Source organism: Cinclus cinclus, chromosome Z (assembly GCF_963662255.1).
Source record: "Cinclus cinclus chromosome Z, bCinCin1.1, whole genome shotgun sequence".
In the NCBI taxonomy this organism is placed as follows: Eukaryota; Metazoa; Chordata; class Aves; order Passeriformes; family Cinclidae; genus Cinclus; species Cinclus cinclus.
The window spans coordinates 59,550,133-59,572,328 of record NC_085084.1 but is presented as its reverse complement, the minus strand read 5'-3'; the positions used below and the strand labels follow the sequence as shown (position 1 = coordinate 59,572,328).

General features: G+C 34.9%; 1 protein-coding gene across 3 annotated transcripts in view; it reads right to left on the bottom strand.

Annotated features, from left to right (window-relative positions):
* The window catches only part of FCHO2 (FCH and mu domain containing endocytic adaptor 2), an 82,055-nt gene that overhangs the window by 37,307 nt on the left and 22,552 nt on the right, over positions 1–22,196 (bottom strand). For 2 of the 3 annotated variants that reach the window (XM_062513590.1, XM_062513591.1), the window contains exons 7-10: positions 21,579–21,677; positions 20,485–20,581; positions 4,343–4,387; positions 2,647–2,719 (exon numbers count right to left, since the gene is read on the bottom strand). In XM_062513590.1, the coding sequence (XP_062369574.1) occupies positions 2,647–2,719; positions 4,343–4,387; positions 20,485–20,581; positions 21,579–21,677 (314 nt within the window). The remainder of the gene's footprint in view (positions 1–2,646; positions 2,720–4,342; positions 4,388–20,484; positions 20,582–21,578; positions 21,678–22,196) is intronic. The other variant, XM_062513592.1, reaches the window with a different exon arrangement.

Below are 22,196 nucleotides of genomic sequence, written 5' to 3'. Positions count from 1 at the left end.
CTTGATGTGTGCAATAAGTAAAAGTCACCCATCCTTATGAAATAGTCTACCCACAAATGCAAATATTTCAGACAAAAACCAGTTCACAAAGAAATTAATATTTTCTTCATAGGAATTCAGAACTTCTTTTAGAGTTTAATTCTTAGTGTCTGTCTATAACAGTTGCACTCAGGTACCAGAAGATGCTGAACTAATAACTAACTGAGTACTCTCCTAAAAAGTACTTAAAAATATTTTCAAAAAGTTGTCTGCAGAAAGGCAGTGGTTGCAAGCAAATTACTCACAAGTGTTAAACTTTTCCACTGCAACTTCTATTTGAGCAGTAGTACTTAAAATAATGAATGACACTGATTCTCTCTGATGTCTTCAGAAAGCAGAAGCAATTACATTTACAGAACGTGGGAATACTTGAGTAGCATACAAGTCCTCTCTAATTTGCACCCTGACAAGTAGTGATAGTGAAACTGAACAAGAGTGTTTTTATATCAGTCTAAATATCCTAAAGATGTATTCACAGAAAAATAAATGTGGAAAAAAAAAAATCTACTGCAATCTAAAACATCTTCTCTGAAAAAATAAATGGATTAAAGGCAAAACCTGTAGTTTTTACTGAAGTGAGTTAAAACAGATGCAAAAAACTTGCTAGTATGGAACTATTAATAAATCTAATTAAAATTCAGTACAGCATGTTAAGGAAATGACAGTGAGATGAAGGACTCCATCTCTGAAAGGCATCACACAAAAGAGGACGTATATCACCAAATTTCTACTTGTTTTACATCTTTTATAGCAATAGAGCTGTTCTGAAAGATATTTTACTGCTTCGAAAGACAAAGGATATTCTTTCCTTGACAGATGTGGTTTCAAAAAGTGTCTGTGTGCAAACAAGACAGCCTCAGGTACATAAAAGTTAAGAAATGTGAAATATGAGGCAAATGAATGAATATAATGCAGCCCACAATGAAGGTTTCTATAATTAGTGAGCTAAGAGATCTCAGAAACAACAGATCTAGTATCATTCAGAGATGTACTAACAGCATCTCTCAGGATCCTTTCTATAGATGTAATGAAAACGCAGCAGGTTACAAATGTTGCTGAGGTGGTAAATGAGGACATCAGGCTGTAGACAAATGTACTTTTAAATCACTAGATTTATGATAATTTTTTTAGAATTAAAGAACTGAGTCATACTTCTGTTACAAGGCAATAAAAGGGAATTTAAGGATTGTAGATAAAAACTGAAACAACCAAATCATGCAAAGCAGTGGTTAGAAGTGCAAGCCTTGGCTAAACTATAGCGATATGTGACAGAATGCACCCTGTGTGGTATTTCCCTGAATTTAAACCATTACTAGACCCACCACCAGTTCAGGTATCAACAGTTTAAAAACTCTCATGAAAAACTGAAAAGCCTACTAACCACAAGAGTTTTTCTAGATGTGGAAAGCCTGCCCTAAACAAACTAAACAAGCTTACAGACTAATAAAACACAAGACCAAGGGAGGACTTGATTTCTCTGTCCATAGAAATTTCTGATGACATTTTTATAATTTCCAGACCATAACAGGATCATCAGCTCATTAATTAAATAAAAATATTACAGATCAGCAATTTATAGCTCCAAAGAAATAAAAAAAGTATTAGAATATATTATGTAAACACATAATGAATCCTCTGTTAATTTGTCTTGTTCTAGTACATTTAGTAGTTATGGTTTAATGTAAGAATCTCTGTAAAAGCCTATGGCACATATTACATGGGAAATGGATATAATGCCATTATACATTTCTCTTTCTGATCTCAGAATCTAGTCAGTTTTGTAGAGTGTGTGAATTTAGAAATAAAAGACTATCAGCACCTGCTGTTCTTAGTTCATGAATTTTTCAGTAGTATGTTAAAAATACTCACACTTGTAAAATACTTTAAAAAGCAATTTTTAAAAGTATGTATGCAGATGTTGTCTCTGGAAATATTTCCATATAGTCATGTTTGTCAAACTGTAAGCTAACTTCTGGAGAAAATACATGTAGAAATTATGAAAAAAAATACAATTACCATAATTTATAATATAGATGCTGTGACTAATTCACCTCAGAACTTTTATTCAAACTCACTTTTTACAGAGATTAAACTCCTAGGAGACTGAACACATGTAAAGATGATGGAAAAGGGTATATTTGGTACATCAGTCCTGAGCTAAAATTATAGGATTTGAGAAGGGAGTGTGCTCACGATATACTGCATTTTTCTGTCCTTCAACAGTATATGCAGAAGTTCTTCTAACAGTAGAATAACTGAAGCTTCAATTCTGCAAACAAAGCCATCCACTTTTACCATGTACAGACACATATTTTATTAGGATTAATGTGAGTTACATTATATACAATGCTAAAATGTAGAAGAATGGAAAATACTTACCTATGCACAGGAAAGAATGAAACATTAGTTGACTACTATGTATACACTCCTGTTATTTATTATAAAATCCTTGGTCACAAAATTGTAAATAACTGTGATGTTTTTGTATTCATCGCATTCCTTTAAATTACTGGTATAAACCCTTTTCTTGGTTTAAATATCAGCTAATTTTTATACCCATTGCTAGTTTTCATATAAGACAAGGCTTCAGGGTGGAAATATACTTACACAGATTCAGTATCTTTTTCCTTTTTCATTATTCCTGATAAGCCAAAAGGCTTCCTTTTCCGTGGTTTTATCCCTATGGAACAAACACTCTTCATTTACAGATCAAAGAGATAAATGCATATTTAGGAACACAGATGCATATGAATGACAATGTTTTAAATACCACCACAGGTACGCAGTGGAGATAGGTATGGAGACAAACTAAGGTAATATTATTCCAATTTGCTTTAAGTAAAATTCCAATTTAAAAAGAAGAACTGAAAACAGGGTTAAACACATTAGTAACAAAATCCTTAAAAAAATTATTTGGATCCCTAAGTTTGATATACAGACTGTGGTTTTTAATAGACAGATTTAAGGAAGAAGCCTCTGCTCAACAGGAGCTGTTGCTCCAGGTAATCTTGAATAGCCAAGGATGAGAAACTGAATGTTGCCTTCCTCAGCTATTGCAGTGCAACACCCTGTCATTATTTCCCTGTGTGTTTCCCATGAGCTGCAAGGTAGGATCTTAGTCCAGTTAAAAACAAGATTGTTTCTTGGCTTTCCAAGTGCTGTATCCAGCTCCAATACTGGTTCTCATTGAGTCTGGAATTATACTTCTCCCCTTCTTCCCTGCTTTTAGCACTGGATACATCCAGCTACAGTACTGAAAAAAGTTTGTTTTAATTCCCATTTAATGTACTGAAACTAAAATACACTTAAATATTCTCTCAGACTTACTGTCACATCTGCTTCTTCACAATATTTACTGAGGCAAAGCAGATTGACAAACAAAATGACTAAGTGCAAGCATCTGATCCAACTAATTTACAATTTGGTTTTGATGCATGATACTATTGACAGCATGCTTTTGAGCAGAGTGGTAGAAATAATTTGATTTCCAAAAATCAAACCACTGTCAAGTCAAGCACTTTATTATATTTACCTTTAGACAAATACCTTATACTGTGTATAAGGAACCTCTCCGCTCCTAGAAATTTTCAATAACTCCAAACTTCTCAAATCAGGTAGCTGTAGAGTCAGCAATATATACTGAGGCATATAATTTACTCCAAGATAACTTTTAAATGTTTGGGCTTTATTTTTTCTCTGTGCCTTATGCAGCCCAAAACAATGGCAAATGGAGCACAAGCAATTCTGAACATGGATCTTCTCTGCTTCAGTTAGAAGAGATTTTAAGTCTCAGCAACTTAAAAGTTTTTGGATGCTATAGTTAAACTGCTGACTCTTCTGCCCTACAAGTAAAGACATAGCTTATGGACAGAAAGCAGTTCTTAACTACTTAAAACAACCCCCTAAGCAAAATAAGCTTCACCAACAGAGACTTTGCAACCATCACCTACATAAGGCTTAGTTTAACTGACACAGTAACAATGGGAAGACCCTGGGCCTTATTTTGGCACTTGTAAATTAAGCTACAACCCATTCATAAAAGAATCAAATCCAAACTTCTGCAAAGGCAAAGCCTTAACCAAAGCATACTTGTAAGAAACACGTAAATTATCTCACCTTTATGCATTAGTCTTATAAAAGTTTTATAGGTCTTATTGTCACAGAAATTTGTTTCTCAAAAGGAAAACTGCATTTTAGTCTACTGGAGCGCTTTGAAGTTATACACAATAAGTACCCTTTGTTTCATAGTTTAGGTCCTTATCGACAGAATTCTCATGTAGATAACTATGCTATGGCAACTCACCTTCGGCTACACTGGATGTGTTACATTCTTCAAACTCAACAGGGCCTTAAAGAAAGGACAATGAAGATAAACATTAGGTCAAATTTAATCTATTTTTAATGACAACTACTATTTCCTGAAAATACAAGTTAATCTAATTACAAATGTTGGTAGTAACTGAAAGGCACAATTACCCTGCCAGTGGCCAAAGATATGAGCAAACTCATACATGAAAAGCAGTTTTTTCACTCTTTCATACTGAAAAATTAAAATACCAGTCATCATCTAACTACAATTAAATTGTCTATATCTAATCGGTGTCCTCATTCAAAATTACATGTATAATATAGCATCAGTGCAAGGTTTTCAATTTATCTTTTTATTTTAATGAACAAGAGTTGTAGAAGTAAAAATGAAAAAGGAGAAGCTATAGGCCTAATTTTGAAATTTTGCTAACTCGGTATTGCTAGTTCTAGAGTTTCCTCTCCATAGCCAATTGTCAACATAGCTAGAAGTGGCATGTAAAACCTTAAACACAGCAATAAAGATTTTTATTTCCAAAAACTCTTTAAAGACTTGACAGGATCAGCAGCAAACACTAGTTAAGTTCTGCATCTAAACAAATTCCTCACATTATATTTGCCACAAATTTAACAGTCAGTCGCTACTACAGATTATGTCCTAAGCCTCATTTATTCAATCTGGCCAGGTCTAGAATTCATTTAATCCCACTATGAGACATTTTAGGGAGCAAGTGTACAGAAAACAGCATGAGTTTCTGTAGGATCTTGTTCAGGGAATGGCAGAATCATACCAGCACTTGTGGAAGTGCAATGAAAACAGAGCACATGCAGGCAAGCACCTTTTCTTCCAGTCCATTTTGCATTACCTTGTAGCTGTATCCACAGAAGAAAAAGTTTAGTATGCTATCACTATGCCACAGGGATTATTACTTACCTTTCAGCAGACATTTTGATAGCAAGCACATGAGTTTATATACAGATATATTACAGAAAAGACAAAGGGGAAAAATACTTCCAATGACTTCTGTTTTTTTTTTCTTTTTAGTTACATCACGCTCCAAGTATTGATTTATATTTACTATAATTAAGACGGAGTTTGCAAAATTTTCCCAATCAGTAAAAACAAATCTAAATGTTTGTCAAACTGCAGGATCAGAATTTTGGACTAGAACTCATCAATATCTCACTTATCATAATGTAATTCTTTGGTGTCCAACTGATGCTCTTGAAAGCAGAATTTAAAAGACAAATCTCAAATGGCAGTCCTAACAGCCCTTTAAATTTCAATCAGTAAATGACTTAAAATGCAATTCTAATTATTCAGTATACCAATACAAGATGCAATTTCCTAAGCAGCTCTCCCAATCTGTTACACATCTAAGTACATGTGCATTTTAAGCTGGTCTTCCAATCCTTTCTCCTTTGCTCTCCACTAAATCTACAGTAAAACAAAATCAGCATGCTCCAAAAAGAAGCAAACCTGGGTATCTTGTAAAACAAAAGGACAGGAAAAAAAATTCAAGAAAAACTTATATTTACAACTGCATGTGTCTACATCTCCATACTGATTTTATCAACATTTTATTTCACAAAATTACATTATATTGTTCAAAGGATATTAAGACATTAAAAAAGCCATAAAATGTAGAAGCTGAAGAACACAACCATTCCTTCTTTAGAACTACACTTCAGACCACACATTTTTCATCACTTTGCTAATGATTCAACTACTTCTGTTTCTTGCTTCTATACATATTCTCATTTTGCTAGGAATTTTTTTTAAAAGCCTAAACAATCACACTCATCCCCAAAACAAAAAAAATAAACCTGTAAACACTGAGATTTAAATATATTTTCAGAGGAATAAAATACTCAGCCTTTTTCAGAATTCCACCATTTCTTTACTCTTTCCAGCTTCTAAGAGTGAAGCCCTGAATTTTAAAACTTTTACACTAACGATTAAAAGAAACAATGAAGGCTCAAGTACAGCTCATTCATATTTCAGATCACTATCTTAACTTCCACTTTTAAAATAAGCAGAAAGATTTTCTTTAACTAGATATCCAAGTTCCTCTATTTTTTTCCATTATGCTTGCCTAAAACACTTGCCTTTAAAGGTGAGCTTTTTACGCCTTGTAAGAATTTTTATTTGAAGACACATTCTTCCTTACTACAGAAGCACACAGACATCATGTGAATCAGATAAAATTCAAAAACCTACTTTCGTTGTAACTTATTTTCCTACTAAAATTTGCATAGGGCCCTTCTTCCATTAGAATTTCAGAAATTCATGTCAGTGAGTGTCTCTAGCTCAGCTGGTTAGGTCATAATGCTAGTAACACCAAGGTGGTGGATTCAATCCTTATATGGGCTATTCACATAAGGTCCGGACTTGATGATCCTTGAGGGCGTTCTTACAACTAAGAATATTTGTGCATCTGTGCATACGGATTGCCTTTTGGAATGGAGCAGAGTGAAATTTGTAACAGTTTTAAATTTTCTGACAAGTTTTGTTCTGTAATTTCAGACCTCCCAACAGTTCTGCTTCCTATATGTCTGCCATAAAAAACATCATATTTTGCCTTGGGCACAGTATTTTTAAATCAAAATAATTCAGAAATAGACATTTCCTGTGGCACTCTATAGTGTACTAATTTAGAAAACAGGATAGCTGTGAGAAGCTTTCAATAGCCTGCAAAATAGCTGGAGTCTCCTGTGGACAGATGTCTTTGACTCCAAATAGGTGATAGTACTGCTGTCCAGCCAGAACTGTGTGCTGTCACCACACTGTCCTCTGCTAGATCCAGCTGCAGTCTCCTAGTCAGCCAGAAGGCCTTAGGCATACATAGTTATGGGAGCATAGCATCAATAAAGAATTCAGACAGTTTCTTAAGAAGTTTTCCAGCATTGCCCACTGTCCTTGTATAACATGGAAACAAAGGCAGCTGCACTAGCACTGCAAAAAAATTCCCCAAACCTCTAAAAAAAATGCAAACTCAGAAAGCTTTCTTCTCTGCAACACCACAATGTCTGTCTTTCTGATTCCTTAATGAGAAGTCAAGAGGAAGTCAAAAGTTGCTATAGTCAGGAACTACCTGGATTAATGGAGACTGCCAGACAGATGTAATACACAAATAGAAGTCAAAGCATGCAAACTTATGTTTAGTATCTAAATAACTTCTATAACAACAACATGAAGTTTTTAAAGTGGATGCATTACCTCTGTGAAGCAAAAAGTTTTCAGAACAGACTTGTGCCCAATGATTGTAGTGTAGACAAATGCTTAACACCAACAAGGACTTCAGCTCAAAATCTGGATTAATACAATGGCTAAAATTTTTGAAGCAAATAAACAAATTCACTGTCCACTAGTAGTGCTGATGTTGAACAACTGGAAGTCATTCCCTGAAGCAGTCTCTAGAGTCCATGCCACGTGGTCCCCTAAGGTACTGAAAGAACTGTGTAAATGTTGTTGTACAGTGCAGGTGATAATGCTGATAACACTGCTATTTGGCAGGACTGCAATCAAAGCACTGAAATTTCCTTTGCTCTTTTTCTCATAACAAGACAAAGTGAATTGAGAAGGAAGCCTATTCTCAAGCATTCATATGAACACAAAAACAAATTCTAAAACTACAGCAGAACTGTAAAAAATCAAAAAGACTTTTCAAGACTTTTTTTTGAATAATAAAAAGTTTCAGCTGAGATATAGTCCAATCCTTGCAAAAGTCTCTGATTTAATGTTCTCTTGCAAGGAGAGCACAACTTTCAAAAGTCTACTCTGCCTGGTGCTAAATTCATCCATGCATTGGCAACACTGGCTTCAACACCTCAAGTACCTTTACATAGACTTGCATGTATTTGATACCGTAGACAAAAAAATTAGAAAAAAATTAATAAATACAGTGTATAAATGAAGGTTAGCCTCTGTAACAGAAAGAGACATGAGTACCTAGTGGGATTTCAGTCACTTAAGAACATATAACTAGCTATCTGGATGTTAATGAGAAATGCAGTATTCTACAAAGGAAGCAGACATCAAAAATCAGTAAGTTCCTTTAACTGTATAAAAAAATTTCCAGCAAGCATCACTGCAAGCTGTGCTGAGTTCTTTAATGCTCACAATATTCTACCAGCTGGGACAGATAAGGACAAAAAGAGAAGGCAAATGGAATATGGTTTCACAAACACATGGAGGCAGACAGCTGCTAATTGACAAGAGACTAAAGCAAATACACCTGGATTGGGTCAGTTTTTAGGCTCTTGAAAATAAAGCAGCTTCAGTTTGCTGGAACAGAAAAAGCAATTTGTATAAATGGAAAATTTTTATATTCATTAATCTCATAACTTACAAGAAGTGACATAACATAACACATGGTGCATAACATAAGCACCAATGAGTGAGTCTGCATCTCCTAGACTGTTCAGTAACTACATGTAATGTTTCTCTTGTTACAAGTGGCATGTGAGTATGTAAGCTTTCATGCAACTAAAGGCAGTTTATATAGCTAGCAATAAGGAGATAATGTTTTTACTGACAGATAAATGAAGAAGATGCAATTGCACTGTACATTATATTACAGAATCTCCTACATATTTAGCTCACATCTATAGGAAGAGTACTTTCAGAGTATATTCAAAGCAACTACAGAAACTATCTTTATAACCACTATCTTATACTTGCTACTTAAAAAAATCTCTCTCCACAAAATCTTAGATACAGATTTTCTAGCCTGTGCGTATAACATTAATATAAAACCTCTGTGAGTAAGACACTGGGAGAACGTTTTGCTAATGTCAAAACAATAAAATCATTCACACTCTTCTCAGCTGAGAAGGGGAGAAATATTTTACTGTTTGGATGCTTAAATAAACAAGTAAAATGCAAGTCAACCAATATTACTAGTAAGGAAAACATAATATTATGTCACACCCTGAAAAAGGGCCCCCAGTAAGTATATCAATGAACTGGAAAATCCCAGAGCTAAAAAGTTAAACAAATCAAAAAGTCAACAAATCAAATAAGAACTGCTTTACATTTGCATCTGCTTTTGAAAACTGTTTCCATTCTAGCTTAAGGGGGACATGCATGACAGAAAGAAACATTATATTGGTATTAACTGCATGTAACTTTCAGTAACTGGAAGCACTCAGACTCTCAGAACACCCCCCAACACTGCCTCTCCCTGCAACCTGAGGAATCAGTTTACATACATGGATGCACACATATAAACATTAATATATCTGTTTCAAGCAAAAGCTTTTAAAAATACTACATAAATCTGTACCTGTAGCTACAATACAATAACAAAAGATATTTGTGTTTTCAACAAAAACAAAAGTTTGTCTCAGTGTAAATCATGCATGAAAGGAGGACAATTTTTTTAAACTGCATATGCTTCACATGCTGCTTCAAATGGCAAAGCTTTGCGTGCCTGGCTCAGTGCCAGTTGACAGCTCAGCTGGATATCAATGCACATTCTGACCCCCCTTGCAGCGTGTCACTTCTGAATTGTTTCCGCAGTAGAAAGTTTATTCAACCTCTCTCTCAAATTCAGTGGACCGACCATCATTCTGCTATTTAATCATAGCAGAACAGGTTATTTTTCTGACAGCAGTAAAGCCAGACAGCAGTTCCTAATGAACAGCTTGATACAAGTGGAATTTCGACTGTTTTAGCCTCAATTAATTCTGCTGTCAAAACAAATGACTGCTTTTAGTGTTTAGATGTCAAGCTGCATCACAAAGGTCAATTCTGTATGTACACAAACACATAAGCAATCTTTTCTTGCTATCATCTGATCCTGTGATATGTTTAGCAAAAAAATTTCAAGCTTTCACATTCAGAAGCCAGGAAGCCCAAATATGTTTTGTCAACATCAGTGTTTCTAACACTAACTTACCATTTTTATTGCCGGTCCATACATGAGAAATTATTTTAGAAAACAATAAGAATTTTTGTTTTCCTAGGAAAGGACTTCTTATTCTATGTTTTTAAAAAAGAAGAAAAAACCCACCAAATTAAAGCATATCTTATTTGGAAGAGTGTAGAGTAAAGATGAGCAGCTTTTTTCTTTGAGCTAAATTTTATGTGTGAAAATTTTATATGTGATACATTTATGATGCTAGTACCAAATTGCTACAAGCAAATCTTACTTTATGGTTTGGTCAGATCTTCTTTGTCACAAAGGGGATAAGGGACAAAAAATAAAACTGGCCTAACAGGCCAAGTCTGAGAGAAAACACTGAAATAATAGTGGTAAAAACTCATCCTTTAATCCAATTCAATAAATACAGTTCCCCCACACCATTCCTGAATTTCTGACTACTCTTTGTTACATTGTCAGAATACTGTATCAGCCTAGCTGATACATAGCCTCTTAGAGATGTTGAATGCTTTACCAAATCCTCCTTTTTAAAAGAAAAAGTTTAAAAAATCAAACTACAGCACAGCAATAGTATTCAATTAAGGAAAAAAAATGAAAGGTAGAGATGATAAGTGACTTCAGAAATAATGGCAATTTTCATAGCAACATACATAGCACTTTCGTGGAAATATTTTTTTCAGTTGAAGAAATTAACACATGAAGAGAGCACCTAAACAAACAATTGATTTTAACCCTGATTCTGTTACTAGGCTTCCAGCCCTGCACACCATTCACCAGATCAAAGGAAATATTATCCATCTCAGGCTTTCTGGTAGTCTGCATAAAAACTATATGTATAGAGCAAGTACATTATACTCAGGGGACACTATTTCTATGTGGCTTACAGAGTAAAAACAAAGCAGAAAAAGATCATAATCTGAGTAGCCTTAAAATAATTATTATCAATTAAGATGTTCATCATCAGAAGGAAAGACCAGATTTTTTTCTCTAAAATAAGAGGGTGGCAAACATAAGCTACAAAGTATTTTTCATTGCTCTGATAACACAGAAATTTTCAAAAGAGATAGGAAACATGTACCAAAGGGAATGATTCAAGGTAGAGATCCATCTAGGCTTCAACACCCGAGTATGACAAGAAACAACAAATTTCAGCTATGATGTGTGAAAGTGTGAAGTCTGTGAGCAGCAAAATAATGTCAGCTAATATATCAATCTGCAGAGCGCTATGACCCCTTTTCGCATCTTTTTCTGCTCCTGCTTTTGCTTCAGCTTCACTCCATATTTTCTCTCTGCATAAACAACAGGATGTGAGTTGGCTGGTGAGTATGGCTGGTTCTAAGTAATCACTAAGTGATTAAGTAATAAAGCCAAGTGGCAGGCCAACATAAACAGTACATACAAATACATACTCGGCTCTCTGCTGATTCTCCAAATGAGTAGTAATTTGGATGCTTCTTCTTTCTCTAGCAACCTCATTTCCACACTCTCCTCTTCCATCATATTGTGTAGAAAGTAGCATTCTTAAGAAAACTGAAGGAGGGGTATGGAAAAAGTACAAAGCAACAGCGTAATTCTTGTCTATAAATGTAAGTATCTGTAACAAATGGCTATGCCAGTTTACATGGTGCATGATGCACCTGCTGAAGATAGACCATGCAAGTATGCTGTGATGAAAGAAATGCACAGACACATTCACTTTTAAGAAGATTCAGCTAAGATTCTGGAACACAAGGCACTGTACATAAATCAATACATTTTTCAGTATATGCCAGTAAATATTTTCAAAGACAGCTGCAAAGAATCACATCTTTTTAAGCAGTCAATCATTCACCCTGTGAACAAAGAAAGGTATGGTTTCTTACTGAAATTCTGAACTTAAGCTCATGAAATAATCACAGGTTAAGATGTTTAATGTGACTTTAAGCAGCAAAATAGGATAATATATTTTATAGTATTCAGAATTTTCAGGCAAAAAGATATTTTTTCCATTAGAAAACAAAGAACATTTCCTACCTTAAAAGAAAAATATACCCCAAATAAATAAGTTCAAAATAGCAAACCTTTCCTAAATATTAATTACATATAAAGTTATGTTTTTATATAAGTAAAGTACAGGTCTTTTTTACTTTATCAGTATAAAACACATCTCAGTATGTTTTTTTTTTCTATTTCCAGGTGTTTTGAACCTATTCAATTTTTCTGGTCATAGTAGAATCCATCATACATCCTACTGCATTTTCTGATGACTATCATCTACTTAATATATCCTTTTTATTTAAGTTACTGAAATGGACATTACTTTGTTCCCACAGTCCCAAAAAACTCTTTTAAATGTCAGGCTGCAATTAATTTGCTTGCCTGTAGGAAGAAAATTTGAGTGTAACAGTAGTTTATCTTACTGAGTGTTCCAGGTCATTCACAATCTAGCTTTTGCCCTGTTATGTCTACTGATGTTGTCGAAGATACATTTATCAATGCTATGATTCTTCCACTTGCCTTTAAGTATTTTTTCAATAAAACCTGCTCCTTTGTAACTCTCCAGACCATTAAAAATCAGTAAATTGCATCCTAAAACAAGTTTACAACTTAGATATATGTGAATATTAAAAATCTATGCTGGCAGATCAGACTAGAAGCCCACAGGTTTGGCAGTTTGTTGAAAGGACCAAATTTTTACAGGCAAAATGAAAGAGATACATAAAACAGCAATTAAGATATATTTGTTGGTACAGCTTTCCAGCTTGTAGCTCCTCATCAAAAACAGTTCTACAGCATAAGACCCTTAAAGACTTCTGTCTCAAGCCCAGCTTCTCATAAAAATGCTGAAAAATATTAATACTTCATTTCTTTAATTAACTTCTGAAATACACCAGTAATCTGCCTCTCTTTACTAAGAATACTTTGCTGAAACACTTGGACACTGTTGGATTTGATAAACTAAGCTCATTCCTGTCGGCCTTCTGTGTAGAACTATATGTGGGCACAATCTTTGAGAAATTGTGATACTCCAAGCTATTTGTGCATTTAACCGCAAGCGTCAGCAGCACTAAAGTATTTACAGTATTTAAAGAAAATAATTTATAGTAACATAAAATAAATACTTGCTTTGTTACCCTTCCCTGTGGAAAAGAAGCTCAAAGATGTCCTGCAGAGCTTTTCAAAAGTCAGTACTAACTATTTTCAGTGTTTATTTCCATCTACTTTGTAACTTGTTTAGCATCCTAGAAAAGTATTTTTATACTTGCTGTAAGTGACTGTGTTATCAAACAAACCCATGGAAAAAAATAAATGCCACACCCAGCACTGTAAAGCCTTTCTTTCGCACAGTTCTAGTTATTTAACCACATAAAATGCTAGTAAGCTTTAAACAAAGCAAACTTCAATACTCGGTGGCCCTTGTTTTGCCTCTCAAACTCTGGGAAAGGATTAACTTGTTTCTAAAAGTTTTTAGGAGTAATACATTTATTCTTAACCCTCTTTCTTCCCCCCTACTACTTAATCTTGTTCATTTGGTACATTTCTTCATTTGATACCAGACATGCAGTTTAACACAACACACTAACTTAATAGAGTACTAACATGGAACGAGTACAGCTGTGCATTAATACTATCAGCACTACCTTTTGGCTGTGCTGCAGCTCACTTTGACACTCTTGCATTTGCTTTGGAAAAAAAAAAAACACATAAGCAGTACTTTTCACTGACGTTTAGGACTAAAATGTCCACAATAGGCATTTGCAAAAGGCCTAAAAGCATGTGATAAATTCACACCAAGCTTTGCACTAATGCCACTACCAACAGACAGCCATAATTATAATAAAATAATGAATAACTCAGTTGAGTTACTCAGAATCAGAAATCAGTTCAACTAAAGGCTAGGTAAAATTTGGGGTTTAGTTGTTCATTAAACTTGAAGCTTTAATGCTTGATGATCTCTGCTAATAGGCAGAACTCCCAAGTGTGTTCTCTCAGAACAGAAAAGGATCACTAGCATACTAAGAAAGATGCCAGGAATTTTTTTTCTGGTATGTGCTATCTTGTGAAAAAGTAGTGATCCTGACAGTACAGCAGTTCTAACTCACTGAAAAATGAATCAACTTAGTCTACTTAATACCATTTCCAGAAAGTAATTTAGGATTTTTTGTCATTTAGAAATTATGTCTCCACTTGACATACATGACCTTACTCTTTTCCATGACTGTAGTTACCATGAGCCTTTAGAGTATTTCTTCTGCATGGGAAAATAAAGTAAAATAGGTCCTTAACAGCTCCAAAAATCAACAGGCTGAACTTTTTTTTTAAAATCAGCATTATTGACTACTGACCAAATCGTCAATTTTTGCATTTGGTGGAAGGAAGAAACAGAATAGAAATACTACATCTGTTTTTTCTGGATCTTGTCATCTGTGTAAGCACCATTTTAATAAAAATATGCACACTATATTATAGTATACATGCATATATAATATCTAAAATGACAAGAGAAACAAAAGTCAAAACTTTACTGTAAGTGCAAGAGTCAGTGATGGCTGACCAACAGCAACTGTTGATAATAAATATTGTAAAGTACTGTTCTCATTTAATGCAAAGAGTAGATGAATTGCAGGCATCAATTTTCAATATTTTTTAAAATGCAAACCTCTTTAAGGCCCTGTAGAAAGTTCACATTTCTTGAATGGATAATGGAGACAAGTATTTTAATGCGCTCACAGATTGTGAAACACAGATCAAGCTAGCACAAAACCAGTACTTTAAAAAAAGAATTACTACAGCTGAAAATGACCCAATGCCTCTCTCAAACTAAATAACGGCACAGCGTATGTAGTAATTGCCATCTGCACACCATTGTTTTATTGGAGAACTAGGGAGCAAACATACATCCTTCTATTTATAAAATCTGCATTACAAAAGAATTCTTGATTTCATCTTTAATATTTTTAAGAAAAAAGGGGGGAAATAGAGGAACAAACTACCAACAACCACTAACCACGATACCACAACAAATTAATGAAGACAAAGGCCTTCTACAATTGGATTATATTACTGGTATATAAGGGAAGACCAACTGAATGTCATCTACCTGTATTCTGCAAAGCATTTGACACTGTTTTGCATGACATCTTGGTCTGTAAACTGGAGAGACACATAAATGACAAGTGAACCACTTGGCAGATAAAGAATTGGCTGGACGGCTGCACTCAACGAGTTGCCATCAAAAGCTTCATGTCCAAGTGGAAAGCAGTGACAAGTGGTGCTCCTTAGGAGACAGTATTAAGACTGGTGCTGTGTAGCATCTCTGTCAGTGATATGGACAGCTGGGAGCACTCTCAGCAAGTCTGCCAGTGATACCAGCTGTGTGGCATGGTGTAGACACTAGAGAGAAAGAATGCCATTCAGACAGACCTAGAACAGGCCCAAGATGATGGGAATATGCAAACCTCTGTAAGTTCAAGAAGGCCTATTGCAGGATTCTGTGTCAGGGCAATTCCAAGCACAAATACAGACTGGGCAGAGAATGGACTGAGAGCAGCCTTCTGAAAGAAAGATGTGGTGGTGCTCGTGGACAAGCAGCTTACGGTGACTCAGCCATGGGCACTCCCAGCCCAGAAAGCCAATTATATCCTGAACTGCATCCAAAACAATGTGGGCAGCAGGACAAGAGAGGATGCTGTCCGTCTGCTCCACTCAGGTGACACCCCACCTGTAGTACCACATCCAGCTCTGGGGTCCCCAGCACAAGATGCTACCCTGCTGGATTGACTTCAGAGGAGGGTAACTATATTCATTAGAGGGTCTAGAGCATCAGTCCTACAAGGAAGAGCTGAGAGAGTTGGGGCTGATCAGCCTGAAGAAGAGCAGGTTCCAGGGAGAACTTACCTTCCACTACTTACAGTGGGCCTACAAGAAAAGTTGGAGAGGGCCTTTTCACAAGGGCATAGGAAGAAGGGAATCACCTTAACATGCAGGAGGACAGGTTTAGATTTACTCTGAGGCTGCTGAAATTCTTTACTGTGAGGCTGCTGGAATGAGTTGCCCAGAGAGGCTGTGGATGTCCCATCTCTAAAAGTGTTCAAGGCCAGGCTGGATGGAGCCTACTGGGTGGACCGTGTAGTGGGCAAAAACTAATACAGGAACAAACAGATACATTTAGTTTCCTGTATATGAGAAGAGGACATGGTAATCAGTAACTTAAATTAAAAATTAGTCATTATCAACTGCAGATACCTAGGCATTCACTAACTTCTTAAAAGATATTTGATACTAACCTGATAATTTCAGATATAAAATCTAAAAAGAACATGAACTTAAACTTAAACTTGGGTCTTGTGCAACAACATCACACACTAGAACAAATCATTTTTTTTTAATAGAATAGGAGAAGATTAAGTATCTATAGCTAGATGTCATCGATATGTCATTAATCTGGAATAAGACTGCTCTGACAGCACTTCCATTACTGATTTAAATATACTTTGGAAGAAAAGCAGATATTTTCTGCCATAAACTAAATAAATTTTCCAAGGAATATGAAGCAACAGACTATAACAAACAGGAAACCAATCAGTCAGAAGTGGGCAAGTTTTGATGAACATTGCAAGACCATATGAGAGACTAAAGCATCTTCCAATTGATGGTATCAAATCTGCTATTAAACCTATCAGGAACATATTACAGAATCCTAGAATTGTTTGGGTTGGAAGGGGCCTTTAAAGCTCATCTAGTCCAATCGCCCTGTGGTGAGCAGAGACATCTTTGGCAACATCAGGTTGCTCACAGTCCTGTCAAACACAACCATTGAATGGTTCCATGGATGGGAAAAATACCCTTTCTTTGGGTAGCCTGTTCCAGTGTTTCACTACCCTCATCATAAAAAATGCCTCACTAATATCTAGTGTGAATTTACTCTCTTTTAGTTTAAAAATATTACTTCTTGCCATATCACTACAGGCACTATTTTCTTGTCCCTATCTTTCTTATATGGCTGTTTTAAGTACTGGATGGCCACAATCAGGTCTTCCTGGAGCACACTGTTCTCCAGGCTGTACAGCCTCAATTCTCTCATCCTGATCTCATAGGAGAGGTGTTTTAATAAACTCGGTGTCTCTCCTCAGGACCACCCCAACAGATCCATGTCTTTCCCATGCTGGCTATCACAGGGCTGGATGCAGCACTGCAGGTGGGGTCTCACCAGAGCAGAGCAGAGCAGAGGGGCAGAATCCCCTCCCTGCCCTGCTGCCCACACTGCTCTGGATGCAGCCCAGCACACCTTTGGCTCTCTGGGCTGGGAGTGCCCATGGCTGGGTCATGTCCAGCCTCTCACCCACCAGCACCCCCAAGTCCTTCTGGGCAGGGCTGCTCTGATCTGTCCATCCCCAGCCTGTGTTGGTACCAGGGTTTCTCTGACCCAGGTGCAGCACCTTGCACTTGGTCATGTTGAACCACATGAGGATCACTATTCCTTGACCTCATCCTGGTTCCTGCAGGTGTTAGAGGCAGTTCAGGGAACACATTAAATTCTGATCTGAAGCTTTACTGGTCCAGCCACCTTTGTTTTTAAGTGTTTACTCCAAGTGACTTTCTTTTAGTTAAAATTAAAGACTTGTGACTGGATTTAAGTGGTTGGTCTTTTGTTTTTTTTTTTTTTTATATTGAATGGAAGTCAGAAAACAAAAATTACTACATCTTCAACTATTGTGTTATTAAAACCTCTAAATTCTAAACTGATTTAATAAAGAAAAAGTTAAAACAAATTCAGTGAGACACAAGTTATTAAGCTGACTAGGTAAGTCATTTAAGTGCAAAAAGAGTCATTGTAAAGAAGTTCCCAGGTGAATTAAAAAACTCTCATAAAGCATTACTGTTTGAAAGAAAACCTGTTACTTGCTCAAGAAAACTTGAATTCTAAATGCCCCTGTACACTGCGACTCCAGGTGGCAGAAATAAGCCACCAGAGGGAGCCCATATATTCTGGTAAAGTGGACATCACTGTAGAGATACATTTCAGATACGCAATAAACTTCACTGTAAATGGTTTGTAGTTCTCCATAATAAAACAGCCCTCATCAGTACTTAATTTCAGATTCATTCTTATTTTTACATATATAAATAAAAGCAAGTGAACTCAGCTGTGAAGAACTATAAATATCTATAATACACCAAAATAAAATACTTTGCTATGCATTGCCTTTTTAGTTTACCTTATTTGAAATTATCCATCCTCTCACCAGAGTAACCCACAAATAATATGGATGAAAGGAAGCTTACATAGTACTGGGGAATTTTAAAGTATTGTCTTTAAACAGATTTAGGTCAGAACCAACAGTGACATCCAGAAGACAGTTTTTCTCCATTTGTTTTGTAAGCCAAGTCAGTATCACTTTTTTACATTGAATATTTTGATTTTTATGTGGAGCTGTCTCCTTCTTCAGCCTAATTAATAAATACATCCCACAGACTTTCAACATTTGCTCCATGAATTAAAGTATCTTTTCACCATCAACAGTTCTCAGATGCAAAAAAGTGAGGGTTTAATCAAGAAAAAGCAGTCCTTAACAGGAGATGTTTCCTTTTCATTCTTAGAAGGCTGATACTTCACTTTGCCTTCCAAATCTTTCAAATTGTCAAAGTTTTATGATTCTAAGTTAATAAAACAAATATATTAGAAGCAGTAAGCATAACTAACTTAATTAGCAGTCTGTGTTTCTAATCTTTAACATTTCAAAACTTCTTGTGAATTTGTATTCTTCTGCTGCTTAATTTGACTATGCTTTCTCCCTGCACTATGACTGGTTGACAAAGTTGATATCAATACAATAATACTTAAAAGAAAATTCAAGGTACATACATTTACACACTAAATGTGCTATTGTTCCTTAAAATATTTTGCTTAACTTTCTTAGAATACATTTGAATACAGTTTTATTTAGTCCCAGAGAGCATGGATGGGATTTGAAGAACTGTAAAGCAGCAATTAAGTGTAAAATATGTATAATTTCTCCATTAAATTAAAAAGTGAAGTATTACTTCTTTTTAAATTACGGTGTTATCTGGCAAAACACACACTAATAGCATGGATGACTTGAAGTGCACAATGTTCTAGGGCAAATTAGGAAGGGTCTTTGTAACCCAGCTAGTCAGAACATTAAATGCAAGATGAAGATCCCTAGCCATGACATCTTGGCAACAGCTAAACAAAGAGGTTTAAACACCAAATTGTCACATGTCTTTGGCCTGTTTCACACCAACTGAATTTGATACCCACATATTTTCTTTTTTGATCTTTACTGAAAAATTATTAAATACACAGGAAACTTTCAAAAATCGTTCCATATGTAATCTTACCTCAGCTCACTTGGATATCAGCATTAGAGGATCACAGAAAGAATATGAAACAATGTTATGTTAAAAACACCTCACGGACACATTGCAAGATCATGTTTAACAGTGTATTATAAATTTTCATTATCTACCCTGGTGTATATATTCTTGCTCTGGGAAAAAAAAAATCTTTGTGTGTGTGTACTAGAAAACAGAGATGCTAGTGAGGACTCCCAGGGCTGAAGGAAACAGTACTACTAGTTACTGTATTTACACCTCTAGTGACTGCATATTCATGCCAATATTAAAGTGACACTATATAGGCAGTACTGTGAGAATGCCTTTTTATGCCATTCCAGGAATGCCTTACCACACCCAACCAGCAGTACCTTCAGAAAGTAGTATTCAATTTGCTTCTTACTAAAGAAGCAATACCTATTATTGTACATTAAAATGCATTTTATTTAAAAAATAGCTATTGTGTATCTACTAAAGTGATAATTTGGTAAGTTGAACAAACTGATGCAACTGTTCCAATAGTTCAATAAGCAGCTTTATAGACATCTGTTCTGAATATGTTTATATAGTATAAAATTCTGAAATACAATTTATACAAGAAACACATAGCAGAAAACACGTACTTTGTACAAGGAACTACAGCTTCTTGACCATTTTCCCTTATGTTCCAGGAAAGAGCATAGTTTAGGACTACAGACCTATAAACTTCCAAGCTTTATAAACACCAATACTACATGCACATAATGAATTCTGCATTACCAATGTCTATGAACCATTTAATATCAAAATTAATGAATACTAAAAACTTGAACATATGTTAAAAATACATACAAATATGGGTTTGACCTTTCATTAGGAATGAAAATTTCCAGTTTTAATGCTAACATTTCCTATTATATTAGTTTTAATCTCTTACCAGGTCTTTCCTTGCCAGTTCCTTTTGACTCAGCAAATTTCTGTATTAAACTCTCAACTGTAGTATTTGTCATGTTATTAATAAACTCTTCATGCACCTTAAAAAAAAAAGTGATTGACTTTAAAAAGTAGCTTTTGCTATAGCTAAGGTTCAAAAACCTTCCCTCTAAAATACATTACAGGACTTAGAGAAATTAACAGCTAATTTATCTAGGAAACTGTTCTCTTTGCTGTAGTATTGGCAAGTGTGGGTACACTACCAACAAAAAATGAAATGACAGGTTTAGGTTTTACTTCTATTTCTTCCATGTTAAACAACTTGTGTATATATAGTTTTCTGAATTTATTGGCAATATATCCCACTATAATGCAGGAAGACAAGCAGTTTTCTCAGCCAGCACCAGTTTAGGGTGTGAACTGTTACTACTGTATTATCACAACACCCACCAGCTTGAGTAAAAACCATTACTGTTGTATTTGTTTTGACCTAACAACATGTTGTTTTGGTCCAACAACATGCTGTTAAAAGGTTTTTCCAACAACGCAGGATGTGCATATACTTTAGAAATGAACAGCATGACTCTTGTGATGATCACTTACTAGCAGAAAACCTCAATACTGAAGTGAAAGCAAATAAAGTGACTTCGAAAATAAAAGAAGCACTACTTATAAAGATTATTAATTAAACCAACTTCCATCTAAACAAAAGATATTATAAAAGCTTCTGTTACTAAATATCTTTTGCTCATAAAATCCAAGAGTATAAAATCTATGGAAATTTCTCAGAGTGATATAATTTCTAGTTCTAATTTAAAAAGTAGTATCCAAACTCTATGTGAAATGAGTACTAAGTTAAGATTTAGGAAGCAGAATTTAGAAATACACTAAAAGTTCTTCAAATTGTCCTAATACTTGTTTTCTATGAAGACAAAATGTATCCAGTCTTATTTTGCAAATTTTGTGAGACTAAACTTAAAAATGCAACAGGAAGCCATGGAAATTTGAGCTTATGTTGAATTTCACAAAGTTAAAAGTATTAAATTTAATAGTTAAGGAAAAAACATAAAGCATGATCCAAATATAATATAAAAATACCTCTCCTATTTGTAAATGAATTTCTTTTATGGTATTTGATAATGACTGTATAATCTCTTTCATACGAAGCAGGTGCATTTCTTCTATGTCTTGAAATTTCTGCAAACAAATATGAGTAATTAATCATAATGAAAATATTTCCTGAAACACTAAATCCTAAATTTCAGTAATTAAATACACTAAAAGGAAAAAAAATACAACCCCTTTTTTCTCCGTATCTTAAACATAATGATTACATTTAAGAAATTAAGGTGCAGAATTCAGAGATTTATGAAATAATGCACTTTAGAAAGCAAGCTATCCTTTCAAAATCATTACTGAACTATTTTTACTTATTTTTTGAACTTTGATCTAACCCTTCAAAAAAAATCTGTTCTATTTCTAGCAAAAGAATATAAGTTTAGAAGGTGTTCAAATTTTCTTTTTTCCCCATTACTGAAAAGTCTTGTTTTTTTCATCTAAACCAAGATATCTTATTTCTGGATCTGTTTTACACTTCCTTTTTAGAACACTCTTGTAAACATACACACTCTCTAGTTAAATCTATGTTCTTTGCTTCTTTAATGTGATTTGTTTGATCTTTAAACTCATCATACATAATTTTTACAGTTTGTTTCT